Consider the following 13,774-nt stretch of genomic DNA (forward strand, 5'->3'; position numbering starts at 1 on the left):
TAAAAATGCATCCAAGTTCCAATTTTATGTAATATGACAACAGAGCATCCCTGGAGATAGCATTAATAACTGAGATTATAACTTCAGTACTAAAGATTCGCATGTTTCTAGATTAAACTAGAGAATAGTTCGGGTTCAGAGTTGCTCAAACGAAAATTTTCATCCATGAGGATGAGAAGAAAAACTCGAAATTCAACGTTCAAAAGAGAATTGATACCGTGCTAGACGGATGAATTTAGGAGTAAATATGAAGGCTTTTCATAAGATAGTACCAGATTGGATGGGTGGATGGATGAAAATTGCTGCTAGTTTTATCACGGAAGGGAAGGATGTGATATCCTGCTCTGCGCCAAAGCTGTCTAATTGTAATCGGGTTTTTCTGGGTATGTGCAGCCTGACCTTTGGATTATCACATTTGATGCGTAGCAACCGGCCTTCACACAGTCTTCAATGGGCTTTTCTTGAACCAGTTGAGATAAGAATCCCCCAACAAATGCATCTCCTGTTGCAAGAACGACAATCACAAAGAGAAAGAGAAGATGAGTGATGAGTTATATTGTTGCGTAATGAAACAATAGTGAAAGTTCCATTGTCCTTGTTGCATTTTTTAAACTAAAGATGATCTAGCAAGCTGCGTCAATGAAAAGTTCATCTGGTTTGTGACATCCAAATATCCATTGAGATCTAATGCACGATATGAAATTGTAGCAAGGAACCATTAAACGAACTATAAACCAATTAACTACGGGGGAAAATGTAACGACCCAAACTCACGCTGGCAAATATTGTCTTCTTTGGGCTTCCTCTCAAGGATTTTAAAATGTATATGCTAGAAAGAGGTTTCCACACTCTTATAAAGAATGTTTCGTTTTCCTCCTCAATCGATGTGGGATCTCACAATCCACCCCCATTCGGGACCCAACGACCTTGCTGGCACACCGTCTTGTATCCACCCTCCTTTAAGGCTCAGCCTCCTCACTAGCACATCGTCACCCGATGTCTGGCTTTGATACCAACTATAACAACCCAACCCCACCGCTAGCAAATATTGTCCTCTTTGGGCTTTCCCTCAAGATTTTTAAAACGCGTCTGCTAGGGAAAGATTTCCACACCCTTATAAAGAATGTCCCGTTCTCCTCCCCTATCAATGTGGGATCTCACAAAAATAAGCCAGCTTGTGCCCTCACAGTATAAGTAAAGTCTATTGTTCATTGTCCACGGTTTTACTCCATGGTTTTACAACCTTCATAAGATATGATAAATGGGGGGTGCAAAAGTATTTCAATAAAATAGTTCACGCAAGTTCCCTAAGAAGAGTATATGTTGACTCAGTCTTTCCATGCATTTGCCAATTATAGTTGGATAGAGAGACCATATACCTGCCCCATTGGTGTCAACCAACTTCTCCTTGGGCAACACAATAACAGGGAATAGTTTTGTCTTCCCATCTTCAGCAACCACCACAGGATCGGCACCTTGAGTGATGACGGTGATCCTCTTTCGTGTTCCCGATGCCTTTGGCCACTGGGAAATCTTTATGGCAATCTCCTCGACATTGTCAGTCTAATCAGAAAAGACAAATTTAGTAATCTGTGGGAGAGCTTCAGTTCAGTTTTTGGATTTGCGAGCCCAAAAGAACGTAATGAAAATTACCTCCCATCCATGAACTTTTGAGAAGGTTCTTGCTTCTGTCTCATTCCCAAAAACATAATCCACGTACCTGTATTAAAAATCAACCCAATTGTCCATAACAAGTATCGTGACCAAGGAAGAGCTATTAACCAAAACCATTATAATGAAAGAAGTTCTGCATCCATTGCATAAAAGATGAAAAAGAAAAGTGCACAAAACTTACGGCAGAGCTTTCTCCTGCACCTCTCTGAAGAATTCACAAATGAAGGGAGCAGAAAGATTCATGCAGAAGACCTGCAGAAGCATGCAAATTTTTCTAAAGTGCTGAAACTAGAATTCAAAAGAATAAAATGTGTATCACATCAGTGTGGAAATGTCACCTTGTTGTTTGCAGCGGCATGAGCAGCAACAAGTTGAATGGACTCAGGGGACACCGTCAAGAAAAATCCAGCAATATAGTAATATTTTGCCTGCTTCACTGTTCAAAAGTAAGTTTGCATTGAGGTCAGAAATTTTATAGCATATGGCCACTAAATACACAGTAAATAAAAAAAGTACAAAAGTAGAGGAGAAATGAGTACCTAGTGCCCAGATTTCAGGTCGCTTCAAGTGCTCAGTTTTGTAACAGTTCGCAGCTGACAAGTTAGCAACAAGTGACCTGCAAATTGTCAATTTAAGTTAACACTTGACTTGATATGAAATATGGACTCTTTCCACAACACACACACATTGAGGTCACTCCTTTCCCCTACCTATAGATGGATGTTGATTGAAAACAAGTGACTAACCTCGTCTCCTCCCAACTCTATATATACATATATATATGGATGTTGATTGCGAAACCAAGGGACTTACCTCATCTCCTCCCAACTTTATATATACATATACATTGATAGTTTTTGATGTATGCAAGTATAAAATAAATGTTATCTGGTTGGAGGTGAAGGAAGATAAGATATTAAGTAGCCATATTAACAATGAAGCATAAAGAGGAGTTTATCACCTAGTTTTCAACCAAAGAAATTTAAATGAACTTCAAAAAAGTAGAAAAAAACTTTTACTACATTGTTTCCAAGAGTCTAGTCACATATAAACATTTTTATAAAAATGAAAAAAAAAATGTGTGTGCATAGTATGAACACAAAGATTGATTTTTGAAAATTAGATACAATCACTTTATGGAAATTGAACATTAAGCAAGATGTAAAAACAGATATTGCCTACCTCTCACCACCTCCGATACAGACAGCACATGTACCGGTGGGAGTAGTTTCATCCTCGTAATATTGAGCCTAAATACATTTGATTTAAAATTAATCAAGACTTTTGTAGTTGATAATTTGAACCCATTAGGAGGTTGTGGGAAACATGCCCAGACTTACATTGACACCAGCAAGCCTTGAGTTTTTCTTCATTTCCTCTCCAAATTTGTCTTTTCCAATGGAACCAATATAACTAGTAGCACCAGGAATTTGAAGCATCCACTGAAAATATCGAGAAAATATCAATAGGTTCATAGGAGAAATGAAACTTGATTTCATAACACTGCATTCAGGGTAAAAAAGTCACTGATGAAGCTGCTACCAACCTGAGCAACTTTAATGGAATTTTGAGTGGCGCCTTCATGTAAGAAAAATAATGTCAAAAACACAGATCATCAAGTTGCACAAATGATCAAGTAAGAAGATATAATTATTTAAAAGCACTAGAAAAAGAAAATCAAAATACCTCCAGCAATATATTCCACATTGTCTTTAGCAGCCAGTTCCTCGTACCTATACAAATTCACAAGTAAACGTTGTAATATTAGGATTTAAACGAGAAACAAAGTACAGAATGCATGATACGAAGCAATCGATCAACATCCCCACAAAGCAAATAAATAAGCACACCACTGAATACAAATTAATCATGAACTACACAATACAGATCTCCTACTTACAAATTCATTTGCCTGGTTGCTAAAGTAAAAAATGCAAAATACGTCAAATCATTCAATCTTACTTCCTCCCAGATCCTGATGAACTTGCAAGGAAAAAGCAAAATACAATGATTGTGGATGGAAATACGAAGAAAGAAACTCACATGGGCAAGTGTTTCTCCTCGGCAAGAATAGCATTGTTCAACTGGATATCATATCTGCCAACAAGAAACGTCAAGTTGTTAAAGAGCTTCTTCAAACAAAATCAATACATACATTCATCGAGATCACACACCAAAAAACTGCATTTTTTACTCAGTAAATCACAATCGTGCATTAGTCTTTATTTAGAGATTTTCAATTCCCCCTACACAGAACACGATTAAGGAACCGGAAAAGGTGAAGCATCTAGATCTGGCAATCATTCATCTCGCCCTCCTTGGCAACCAAAGTGAACATAAAGAAACAGAAACAAAAAGTGACAGATCTGGCATGTAAAACCTAAACCACCTCGGAAATGCTTAGATTTATACAGTAAACGTCTAACTCGCTCGATTTCATGGTGCATATGAGCAAAATAATGGCATGACAGTTAGAAAAAGAAAACAATCGAGAGACGGAAATGAGCTTACTTTTTCAAGAAATCATCGTCGACAACGGCGGAGATGTCGAGCAGGGGGTTGCCCATTCCCAAAAGGATCTTCTCATACGCCATTGGAGGTAGATTTGGAAGGTGAAGAATGAGAGAAACAAAGGAATGAAAATGGACAGCTTACGAGATATGAAGAGAGACGGCGACGCGGTTCGAACTTCTGAAGGTCACTTAAGTAGAAGAGAGCCCTTTCGCGCGTCGCCGTCACCTTCTTAAATTCTCTATTTTAGAAATTACAAACTAATTAATTAATTAATTAATTTTAAATTCATAAAATTTTAAAAAATAATATATATTTTTAGACTAAAAATATTATTTTAGTAATTATAATATTACAAAAATAATCTAAAAAAGGGCGGAAGAAATTGGGCTTATAAACGGCCCAATCCTATGAAGCCGTAGGCCCATTTATGAAAGCCCAAAATTCCATTTAATTTTCCATTTTTTATTTGGCAACTTTATTTTCTAACATATTTGCAAAAAAATATTTCTATAGGATTAATTAAATATATTTTTAAGAACTCATTAATCATTAATTTTAAAAACCTATGTATTTCCATGAGTCGCCCTCGTGGAGCGAACCAGATCTTTTAAAAATTTCGTATCGTTTTTCGTGGACTAGCATCTCGAGATTCTTTAATAGACATAAAAAAATCATCTTGAATATCGGCTATTGAGTTTAGTCGGTGGACGTTTAGATATCTTCGACCTAATTATCCCGAAACAATACTCGAGGTAAATTATGAATTTCTTAGCAGAATATGCAACGATTATGACTAAATCTTGGTCATAATCGTTTTTATGTCAATTAAAGAATATTAAAATATTGCAAAAAAATTAAATGAAAACAAGAAAATTCCCAAGATTAAATGAATTAATTACATTTAATTAATCAATTGACAACTATCTCTAGCAATTTCAACTATTAATTTAAATATAATTAAGTTATATTCAATTATTCAAGACAATGACATTTTTTATTTATATAAAATCTTAAGAAAGAAGAAATCTAATTTAAATAATTTGTGTCATTTATGTCATTTTATTGACAAAATCAAATTTTTATGACTAAAAAAATTAGCTAAAAATAAAATAAAATCTTTATTTTTTTACCCTAATTTTTAATTTTCGAATATAACATGAAACGTGTATTATATCAAAATAGATATAGCTCATACCGCTATGAAATTAACCTTTATGTACGTTCTGTTGTTCACACGTTATTAGAAAACGAGATTCAAAATTTTAAATAACTTAAAATACGAGCAGCTTAAATATATCACAAAAGAAGTTAAACTCGAGCTTATAAACTTAATAAAATAAAATAAAAGAGACGAAAGCCATCGATAAAAAACAAACACTATTAAAAATCGATATTATTATGAGATTAATATTTTTCAAAAAAATAATATTGTTGATAAAGAAAAAAAAAAGTTTGTATTTTAATTTTTAATATAAGATTATAAATATGACAAAAAAATGTTGTTTAAGCTATTTATTTATTATAATAAATTTTCATTATTTTAAAATAATAATGAAAAAATATTCTTGCTTTTTTTTTTTTTAATTCTTTTTGGGTTCTCTGTGTTTTTTTATTATTTATTTTAATTGTAATTCACATTTTAAATTAATTAAAAAGCATAAACTTTTTATAATTATTCCCTTGAATATTTTTTTTTTCTTTGGAAAAAGCTTAATTAAGCCTTCACTTTTATGGAATTATTCGAACAAAAAATATGTTAATTTTTATTCGTTTTGCTAATCGATTTGACCGTTAAAAACACTGTTTTCAAATAAATACGAGTTATTGAGCTTTCAATTTTATGTTCAATTAATTTTTACTGTTACTTCTTTTAAACTTCATACAAGTATTTCTATGTCACACGCTGTCTGTACAACGTAAATAATAGATGATAATGACAATGACAATTGTCACGTGAATGGGTCTATGGAGCTACTAGAAAGAAGTTTCGATAGTTACGAACAACATCCGAGCTCATATTAGTCATGAGTTGAGAACAATAATTGAACTCCCATAAACCTAACCGAAACAAAAGGCTTCACTTTAATTGCTAAGAGTAGGTAACCTGCTCTCAGTATCTTAAAACTTTCAATTTTGTATTTAATAAATTAAAAAAATCAACCCTTTACAATTATATTATATATAAAGTTCAATTTTTTATTTAATATAACAATTTTTTTAAAAAAATCACATATTAAACATTTTTTAAATTTGATAAATTAAATGAACCTATGGAATATTAAAATTATAAAAGATAATGAAATGAATTGTAAAGTGGTTTATTCCATTTATTTATATATATAAAAATATTTTGTGACTTAAATGAAAATAAAATTCAATTACTATCCAAAGTTTTAATGGACAAATAATTTTAGTATATAGTATTTTTGGTACATATTACTATAGTCCCTTATTTAAAATGGACCACATCCATTTATTCAATAGTCATTGGACCATTTCTTTACTAGGCTTGTCCCATATTATTAAATTACATATTCTATTAATTTTCTATTAATTAATATGGCGATTTAAAAAAAAAACATAAAATAATTTATATGCTAAACATTATTGGATAGGCACGTTTCATATTGGGCCTTCAACTTGTAAGAATTTAATTTTAATATCTAAATTTAATTTGCATTTTGATCCCTAATCTATATAAAATTGAAATTTAGTCCTCAAGAAAAAGGGTAGGTAACGGAGAAGAACTAATTATAAATATCTTATATCATGAAATATGTCTAATTTAATAATATTAAAAATACAATATTTAATATTACCATAATATTTTTTAAAAAATTTATAATAAGTTTAATTTAACTTGAATTTAAATAACAAAGTTTTTATTTTTATGAATTTAATTGAATTAAAACAAAAATTTTCAAGATTTATTATTGTTATTTATTTTTTAGAGCGAAAAAATTATACAATTATTTTATTATTATAATCCCATCCTATATTTAAAAAATTGAAATAAATAAAAATATTTTTAAAATTCAAGGGAATTATTAGATTTTTTAAAATAAATTAATATGGGTGTTTCTCCATTTGTCGGGGTTATGTGTTTTGATCATCTGGACCATTAAGTCCCCACCCGAAATGAGAAAAAAGACCTGTTGTGAAGTGTACTGTGATAAAGAGTGGGGGTATTATAGTCATTTCACATTCTGGGAACGTTAGGATGAGGGGAAGCATTCATATAAATTTTGAAGCAGATTCATTTTTAAAGCTAACGTGTTTCTCTGCGTTGCGTTGGCGGTTTCGTGAGGGACATTTCCGCGTCGCAATCTTTATTTTCTTGTTCTTTCTATTTTTATTCTTCAATTCAATCTTTATTTCTTTGTTAAATTCGTTGATTTCTTCCCTTTTGTCGTCACTTATGAATCGGATTCTCCGGTGTTTGCTTACGCGTTTGTGAATTTCTCGCTCAATCTCTGCTTCTTCTGTATCTGTTATTTGGATTTCGTCTTTTTTCGTCTTCTTTCTCCTGTTTTACTGCTATTCGGCCAAAACAATCAAAGGCTCTTCACTCTTTTAGCCTTTTCAACTCTCTTGATTCTCTGTTTGAAGTTTCATGTATGGTGGTTTATTCAGATTTGTGGGAGAGATGGGATTTTTCAGTAGATTAGGGATTATTGGGTTTGGAATTGGAATTCCTCTTGGACTGGTTATGGGGTTCTTCTTGTTCATCTTTTCGAAGCCGGATAAGGTCAAGGTATAATCCAAATGGATTCTTGTTTATTACTCATTTCTGATTCTTCTACAGAAATTAGCAATTGCATTGTACATTCCTCCCCTGTTTTTCATTGCAATTTGATAGTGCACTCAATGTGTTTGTTAATTTGTCTTTTTGACAAACTTTTTGAGATTTTCAGTTTCAACTTTGTTTCGTTGTATCCAATCAAAGAATATTCTCATGTATTGAATTTGCAATGTCATCCTCATAGGCTCAGCTTTATTTAATACTTTTTTGGGTCCGAGGTTGCAAGAACGCTCTGTTTTTGTTATGTCATAAATGAATCCTTCTGGCCTTTTTTTTCCTTCTCGAATGCAGGATCCGATGATAAGGCCAATCTGCGAATTGGATTCAGATGCTTTGGAAGAACTTATTCCTGAAATTCCACTGTGGGTTAAGCACCCTGATTTTAATCGGGTTGGAAAATTTTGGTGGTGTTCATATGTTGTCTCTGTCTTTCCTGTTTCTTAATTTCTCATATTTGTCTGATAGATTGCATAAATGACACAGGTAGATTGGTTTAACAAGTTCCTTGCAGCCATGTGGCCTTATCTTGACAAGGTTATTTCACACTGTACAACCACATCTCCTTTTAAGTTTTGCTCATGTTTCTTGAGCTTTGACATCAATTTCTTTAATGTACAGGCTATTTGTCGTCGCATAAGAGCCATGACCAAACCAATATTTGCCAAATATATTGGGACGTTTCGAATTCAATCTATCGAGTTCGAGAGTTTAAGTCTTGGAACTCTTTCTCCCAAGCTTTATGGTTAGTCTACTTTGAAGAAGCATGTTTATATCATGTGTAGGAGAAACATTACCATCTGTAGTGGGGTTTGTAGAATATATAGACAAACTTATGTTTTCTGAATCATTTCCCCCTCAACTGTATGGTTTGATAGCATAAAATCACTGAGTTTGTCCTCAATGATGAGAAAGGGATGCCTTCAAGGCTGATATTATGGCCATCATAGTAAAAAGCTGGTAGAGATATATATGGGAGATAGTTATATATAGTAGGTTGTTATATCCGGTAAAACTATGTATAGTAAGCTGAAACCATATAGGAGTTCTTTGAAGTCTGTATTCTCAGAATTCTTTCTTACTGTAGCTTGAAGTCATCAATATAAACTTGTAGCCAATATTCTTTCCACTTCTCTCTCTTGTTCTTTGTGTTCATCTAGATCGAGTGTGTGCGTTGTTGTGCGATACTAACAGAAACTCATGTATTTTAATATTTGCTAGCTTCTGGCTGCTTAATTAAGGCACTCGAGTTCAACGCGTAGTATATGTTTTGCGTGATAAGTTGAAACTGCCTAATGTTGTAGGTTTTAAAGTGCATGAGACCGATGAGAACGAACTAGTTATGGAAACTGCAATCAGATGGGCCGGGAACCCCGATGTAGTATTGGTGTTGAGACTCTTTTCATTGCAAATAAGAATTCAGGTCAGAGGATCCAACAGAAAAAAATTGTATCTGAGGAGTGTTTATCCTTTTCCTCCTCTCCGAAAGGATTTGACGGTTGATCTTCTTCTCAGTTAATAGACCTGCAAATTTTCGCTGCACCTCAGATAGTTTTGAAGCCTCTAGTCCCTGCTTTTCCTTGTTTTTCCAACATTGTTGTGTCTTTGTTGGAGAAGGTATAAGAGCATAGAGCTTGATTTAACGGCAAGTTCTTCCATATTCTGCAATAGTTTTGATAGTTTTGTTTTGTTTTTTTGGGTTACATAACTCCAGCCGCATGTAGATTTTGGATTGAAAATACTCGGAGGAGATATCATGTCCATTCCTGGTCTCCATCAATTTGTTCAGGTGCTGCACTGGCCCACTGGTATATATTCATTATGAACCACTTGGCTTGGTCAATGAATGTTTAGTTTACAAATATGGATTTGTGACTCAGCTAGCTCTTGCAAGTGTAGGAGGCTATCCGAAAACAAGTTTTGAATCTCTATCTTTGGCCCCGTGTTTTCGAGATACCGATACTTGATGCATCAGTGTAAGTTATGATGAGGTCGAATAGCTGATATTAGTCTTTATTGAATTTGATTTCATTAAATTTGTTGTATGACCTTTCAAGGATGCCTCCGTTTGTTCATATTTTGGATTACAAGTTGGTCCTTATATGATTTACTCTTTTTTTTTTTCGTGAAGGGGGGCAACGAAAAAGCCAGTGGGAATACTGCACGTGAACGTCGTCAAGGCACTAGGGCTCTCGAAGATGGACTTATTGGGGACCTCGGATCCATATGTCAAACTCAGTCTAATCGGAGAACGACTACCATCAAAGAAAACCACCATTAAGATGAATAACTTAAACCCAGTTTGGAATGAGAAGTTCAAGCTTGTTGTAAAGGATCCAGAATCTCAAGTTCTTCATTTGCGAGTCTATGATTGGGACAAGGTTTCTTCCCTTCCTCTGCAATGCCATTGAGTTCCTGAAAGATGAATGCTAAGAATTGATTTACATTGCAGGTTGGCGGACATGACAGGTTAGGAATGCAGCTAGTCCCCTTAAAAGTACTTGCACCCCACGAGACGAAGGAACTAACGCTCGACTTAATAAAGAACACAGACATAAACAATCATCAGAACAAGAAACCGAGAGGACAACTTGTGGTCGAGTTGACGTTTATTCCGTTCAGAGTAGAAAGCAGTAAGTCTAGTAGTCGGTTAGATGGATCTCGGAGTATGGTCAGTCAAAATGAAAGAGATATACACGATGATTTCATAGGTGGAGGAGCGGGGTTGTTGTGGGTGAAAATCCAGGGAGCTACAAGCGTGGAGGGGAAACGACATAGTGATCATTATGCAGTGACACACTTTAGAGGTGAAAAGAAGAAAACAAAGGTGAATCTCTCTACTCATAAGACTCCACACTTGTAGCCATACTAACTTGTAGCTAACTAAAGGATGAACTCGTTTTCGTCGTCGTCTTCCATTTATATTCGAATGATGTTTTTCCTAGATGGTGAAGAAATGTCGTGACCCGGTTTGGAATGAAGAATTCCCATTCATGCTCGAGGAGCCTCCATTAAAAGAGAAGATCCATATCGAGCTTAAGAGTAGGAGGAGCGGTCTTTTCAGTTTCCTCTCGAAGGTAACATCACATCACATCACAAATTTGTTCCCCTTGTGCTTTGAACAATTGCTTCACATGATCTTTCCACAGGAATCATTGGGACACGTAGAGATCAATCTGATCGATGTCGTGCACAACGGACGCATCAACCAGAAGTATCATCTAATCAATTCGAGACATGGAATGATACACGTCGAGATACAGTGGACACAGTAGCATGATGGAAACAAAATGAGGTCCTCACTTGACTTGTTGATATGTGTCTCCCATTGGAGTTTTGTGTGGACAAAACAGGGAAACATGAAGCCCTTCTGAATTAAAGCAACTGTTCTCATTGTTCACTGCCACAAGTATGAACACCCATGAAGCTTGCTTGGTTGTTCTTGTTGATCACTATTGTCAAAGGTTCATTGACAAAATGCCTTATTTCTCGTGTTTATTTCGGTTTTTGTATAAATTACCGCTATCAAAATATGTCGATCGTATCGTAGCTTACCTAGTCAAGGCATTAGTCATTTAAACCTTCTCACTCTATCGTATTGTAGCTGAAGTAGTTTTTGCTCGAAAATTAAAACGTGGAATTTATGGTCCAAGATTCAGAGCGTCAAGTGTGTAACGTCGAGAATCAAGTAAATGATTAAAAAAAAAAAAAATAAAAGGAAAAAGTATTTTCAAGTATGATGGAATTTGGGGAAAGAAAAGGATGGGTTCATCCATCTGAGAAGTATGGGCCAACCCAACCCAAAGAAAAAGCCCAATGGGCTCATTTGTTCATTCACTTGGTAAAGTATGGGCCAGCCCAAACATAACACTTTATAAATACATGAATAAATAAATATATTTAGCAGAATTATCGTTCAATTATTCTCGCTTTAGCATCTTATTATACAAATGAATAGAAAATGACCATAATATCCTTACACTACCTTCACTTCTCGCTCTCCAGCCTCAATTTAGGCATAATATAATATATTAAATTTATTAAAAGAGATTAGGTCTTTAAACCCTACCACCCTCAAATTTTCAATCCCATGGTGATTAAATAAGGGAATAGAGATAATACTTATGAAAATATTATTATTTATCAACGAATTAAATTTTATATAAACATCACGAGAATCAATCATCTCTTATTTATTTATTTTTTAGCTGGTCAGGCTGACTCGACAAACAAAGTCAATCTGTCAACCAACTCGAACTTTTTCGTTTTTAAAATATTTAATCAAACCCAACCAAACCTTTATGGTTTAGGTTGGATAGTACAAGTTGGTTGAATTCTCGGGTCATATAAACACCTCGATCGTACACATACAAAAAAAATGTCGACTTTTTATATCCTCGCCCTTCAACAAGAGGGCAAATATACGAGTTTTTGAATTGGATTCCGACCGAAACAACAAGTATTTATTCTCTCGTCTTTCGAGATTTTTTATTATAAAAATTTTAACTTCCGATTTGAAAATAAAAAGTATATGTCAATTACAGTCGTATTGAAACACTTATGAAGATAGATATCAACCGTACAAAGATGAATATTTAAAGGGATAGTTTTTTTTTCTTTCCTATTGACTTTTGCGCTCCAATGTCCCTCTCCCCTTTGTAGAGGTTGCGAACGGAATCCGATTCTCCTCTCTCTCTCACCTAGGGTTTGTGGGTTTCGAATATTTTGCTCATTCTCCATTCATCGTATCTCGAAACAGATTTAGAATTGTTTATACAACCGAACAAAACGTCTAGGTTCTAACCTAAAAGTTCAAACCTTTTTTGCCCGAGAGATTAACGTATACAAAAGGACAATACATCTCGATTCTTCCTCCTTCATAGACCCTGATCTAATCGTAACGACTTAGGTTATAGGTCGTGTCGGATGCACGTGACACTCGGAGGACAGATTAGGGCAAGGAAAATGCATAGGTGTGTTTGGATGATTGTAGATGTTATTTTGTGGGGAAGAGGGAATAACTTTTGGCATGCCAAAAAGATGGGCCATTTTCCCCCTTCCTTTTGTAAAAAGTTTATTGGAAATTATAATTAAAAAAAAACATTTTTTAATTAAAAAATAATAATTATATTTCAAATTTTTTAAATTTAAAAATTATTAAAAATATATAATTAAATTTAAATATTTAAAATAAAAAAAAAAAAACAATATTTGAACATGATATGCAAATAAATTCCACTATCCAATAATATATATTCAAAATTTTTTATTTGGTTGACATTTTTTATAATTATTTAAAAAAAAATCAAATTATTCCAAAAGAAAATAATTAATTTCCGTCCCAACCCAATAACCTATAATATTTTCATTTTGTAATCTAATAATCTAGATCGTGGAGATTACCTAACCACTGAACCCTCTTTAAACTATAGAAAATAGTTGCTTATCGTACGGTTCACCCACTTCATTTACCTCTGAGGATTGCATATAGCTCAACGAAGGAAGAGATTGGTGGGTCGAGAACGTTTTCAATATGATTTTATAAAATATAAGGGTCGGTTTTGTATGCAACCTAGTTCTCTATTTTGAATGTCTTAGACTTAAGATACGAACCAAAATTTGAAATCCGAATTTAACAAATATTAGGTGTACGAAGCTCACGCGCTTGACGAAATTTAAAATTTGAATTTAATTTAACCCTACACCGAGCTCACGTGCTCGATAAATTTCGATTCTATGTTGGGTAAAAAAAAATAACCACGGTGAAAGGGGGGGGGGGGGGGGAAA

The 13,774-nt window shown here is 33.9% G+C and overlaps 2 protein-coding genes across 5 annotated transcripts; one reads left to right on the forward strand and one right to left on the reverse strand.

Moving 5' to 3' along the window:
• Window positions 1-32: 32 nt before the first annotated feature.
• On the reverse strand, window positions 33-4,396 carry LOC111488880 (adenosine kinase 2-like). The gene is made up of 12 exons (XM_023136809.1): window positions 4,186-4,396; window positions 3,718-3,771; window positions 3,361-3,407; window positions 3,221-3,252; window positions 3,015-3,116; window positions 2,857-2,924; window positions 2,214-2,290; window positions 2,013-2,110; window positions 1,856-1,926; window positions 1,654-1,720; window positions 1,380-1,563; window positions 33-502 (listed from the first exon to the last, which is right to left on the reverse strand). The coding sequence occupies exons 1-12, from the start codon at window positions 4,266-4,268 to the stop codon at window positions 360-362; spliced, it is 1,026 nt and encodes a 341-aa protein (XP_022992577.1). The 5' UTR covers window positions 4,269-4,396; the 3' UTR covers window positions 33-359.
• A 3,080-nt stretch (window positions 4,397-7,476) lies between these two features.
• Window positions 7,477-11,561, forward strand: LOC111489701 (synaptotagmin-3-like). Of its 4 annotated transcripts, none has more exons than XM_023138032.1 (13): window positions 7,477-7,942; window positions 8,282-8,380; window positions 8,474-8,524; window positions 8,609-8,732; window positions 9,292-9,410; window positions 9,503-9,604; window positions 9,702-9,776; window positions 9,887-9,963; window positions 10,119-10,368; window positions 10,440-10,814; window positions 10,933-11,064; window positions 11,137-11,293; window positions 11,393-11,561. In XM_023138032.1, exons 1-12 carry the CDS (start codon window positions 7,802-7,804, stop codon window positions 11,260-11,262), a joined length of 1,671 nt encoding a protein of 556 aa, XP_022993800.1. In that variant the 5' UTR covers window positions 7,477-7,801; the 3' UTR covers window positions 11,263-11,293; window positions 11,393-11,561. The 4 variants fall into 4 exon arrangements, with proteins under 4 accessions (XP_022993800.1, XP_022993801.1, XP_022993799.1 ...); XM_023138033.1 differs by having other exon boundaries at window positions 10,440-10,620; window positions 10,699-10,814; window positions 11,137-11,561; XM_023138031.1 differs by having other exon boundaries at window positions 11,137-11,561.
• Window positions 11,562-13,774: the final 2,213 nt, after the last annotated feature.

This window comes from Cucurbita maxima, unplaced genomic scaffold, assembly GCF_002738345.1.
Source record: "Cucurbita maxima cultivar Rimu unplaced genomic scaffold, Cmax_1.0 Cma_Scf00014, whole genome shotgun sequence".
Lineage (NCBI taxonomy): Eukaryota > Viridiplantae > Streptophyta > Magnoliopsida > Cucurbitales > Cucurbitaceae > Cucurbita > Cucurbita maxima.

Coding starts and splice junctions, on each gene's coding strand:
- LOC111488880 (XM_023136809.1), bottom strand. CDS start 4,268: ATGGCGTATGAGAAGATCCTTTTGGGAATGGGCAACCCCCTGCTCGAC. Junction 3,408..3,717: donor GAGGAGAAACACTTGCCCAT/GTGAGTTTCTTT, acceptor GAATTTGTATAG/GTACGAGGAACTGGCTGCTA. Junction 1,721..1,855: donor GTGCAGGAGAAAGCTCTGCC/GTAAGTTTTGTG, acceptor TTTTTAATACAG/GTACGTGGATTATGTTTTTG.
- LOC111489701 (XM_023138031.1), top strand. CDS start 7,802: ATGTATGGTGGTTTATTCAGATTTGTGGGAGAGATGGGATTTTTCAGT. Junction 8,381..8,473: donor AGCACCCTGATTTTAATCGG/GTTGGAAAATTT, acceptor TAAATGACACAG/GTAGATTGGTTTAACAAGTT. Junction 10,369..10,439: donor GAGTCTATGATTGGGACAAG/GTTTCTTCCCTT, acceptor TTTACATTGCAG/GTTGGCGGACATGACAGGTT.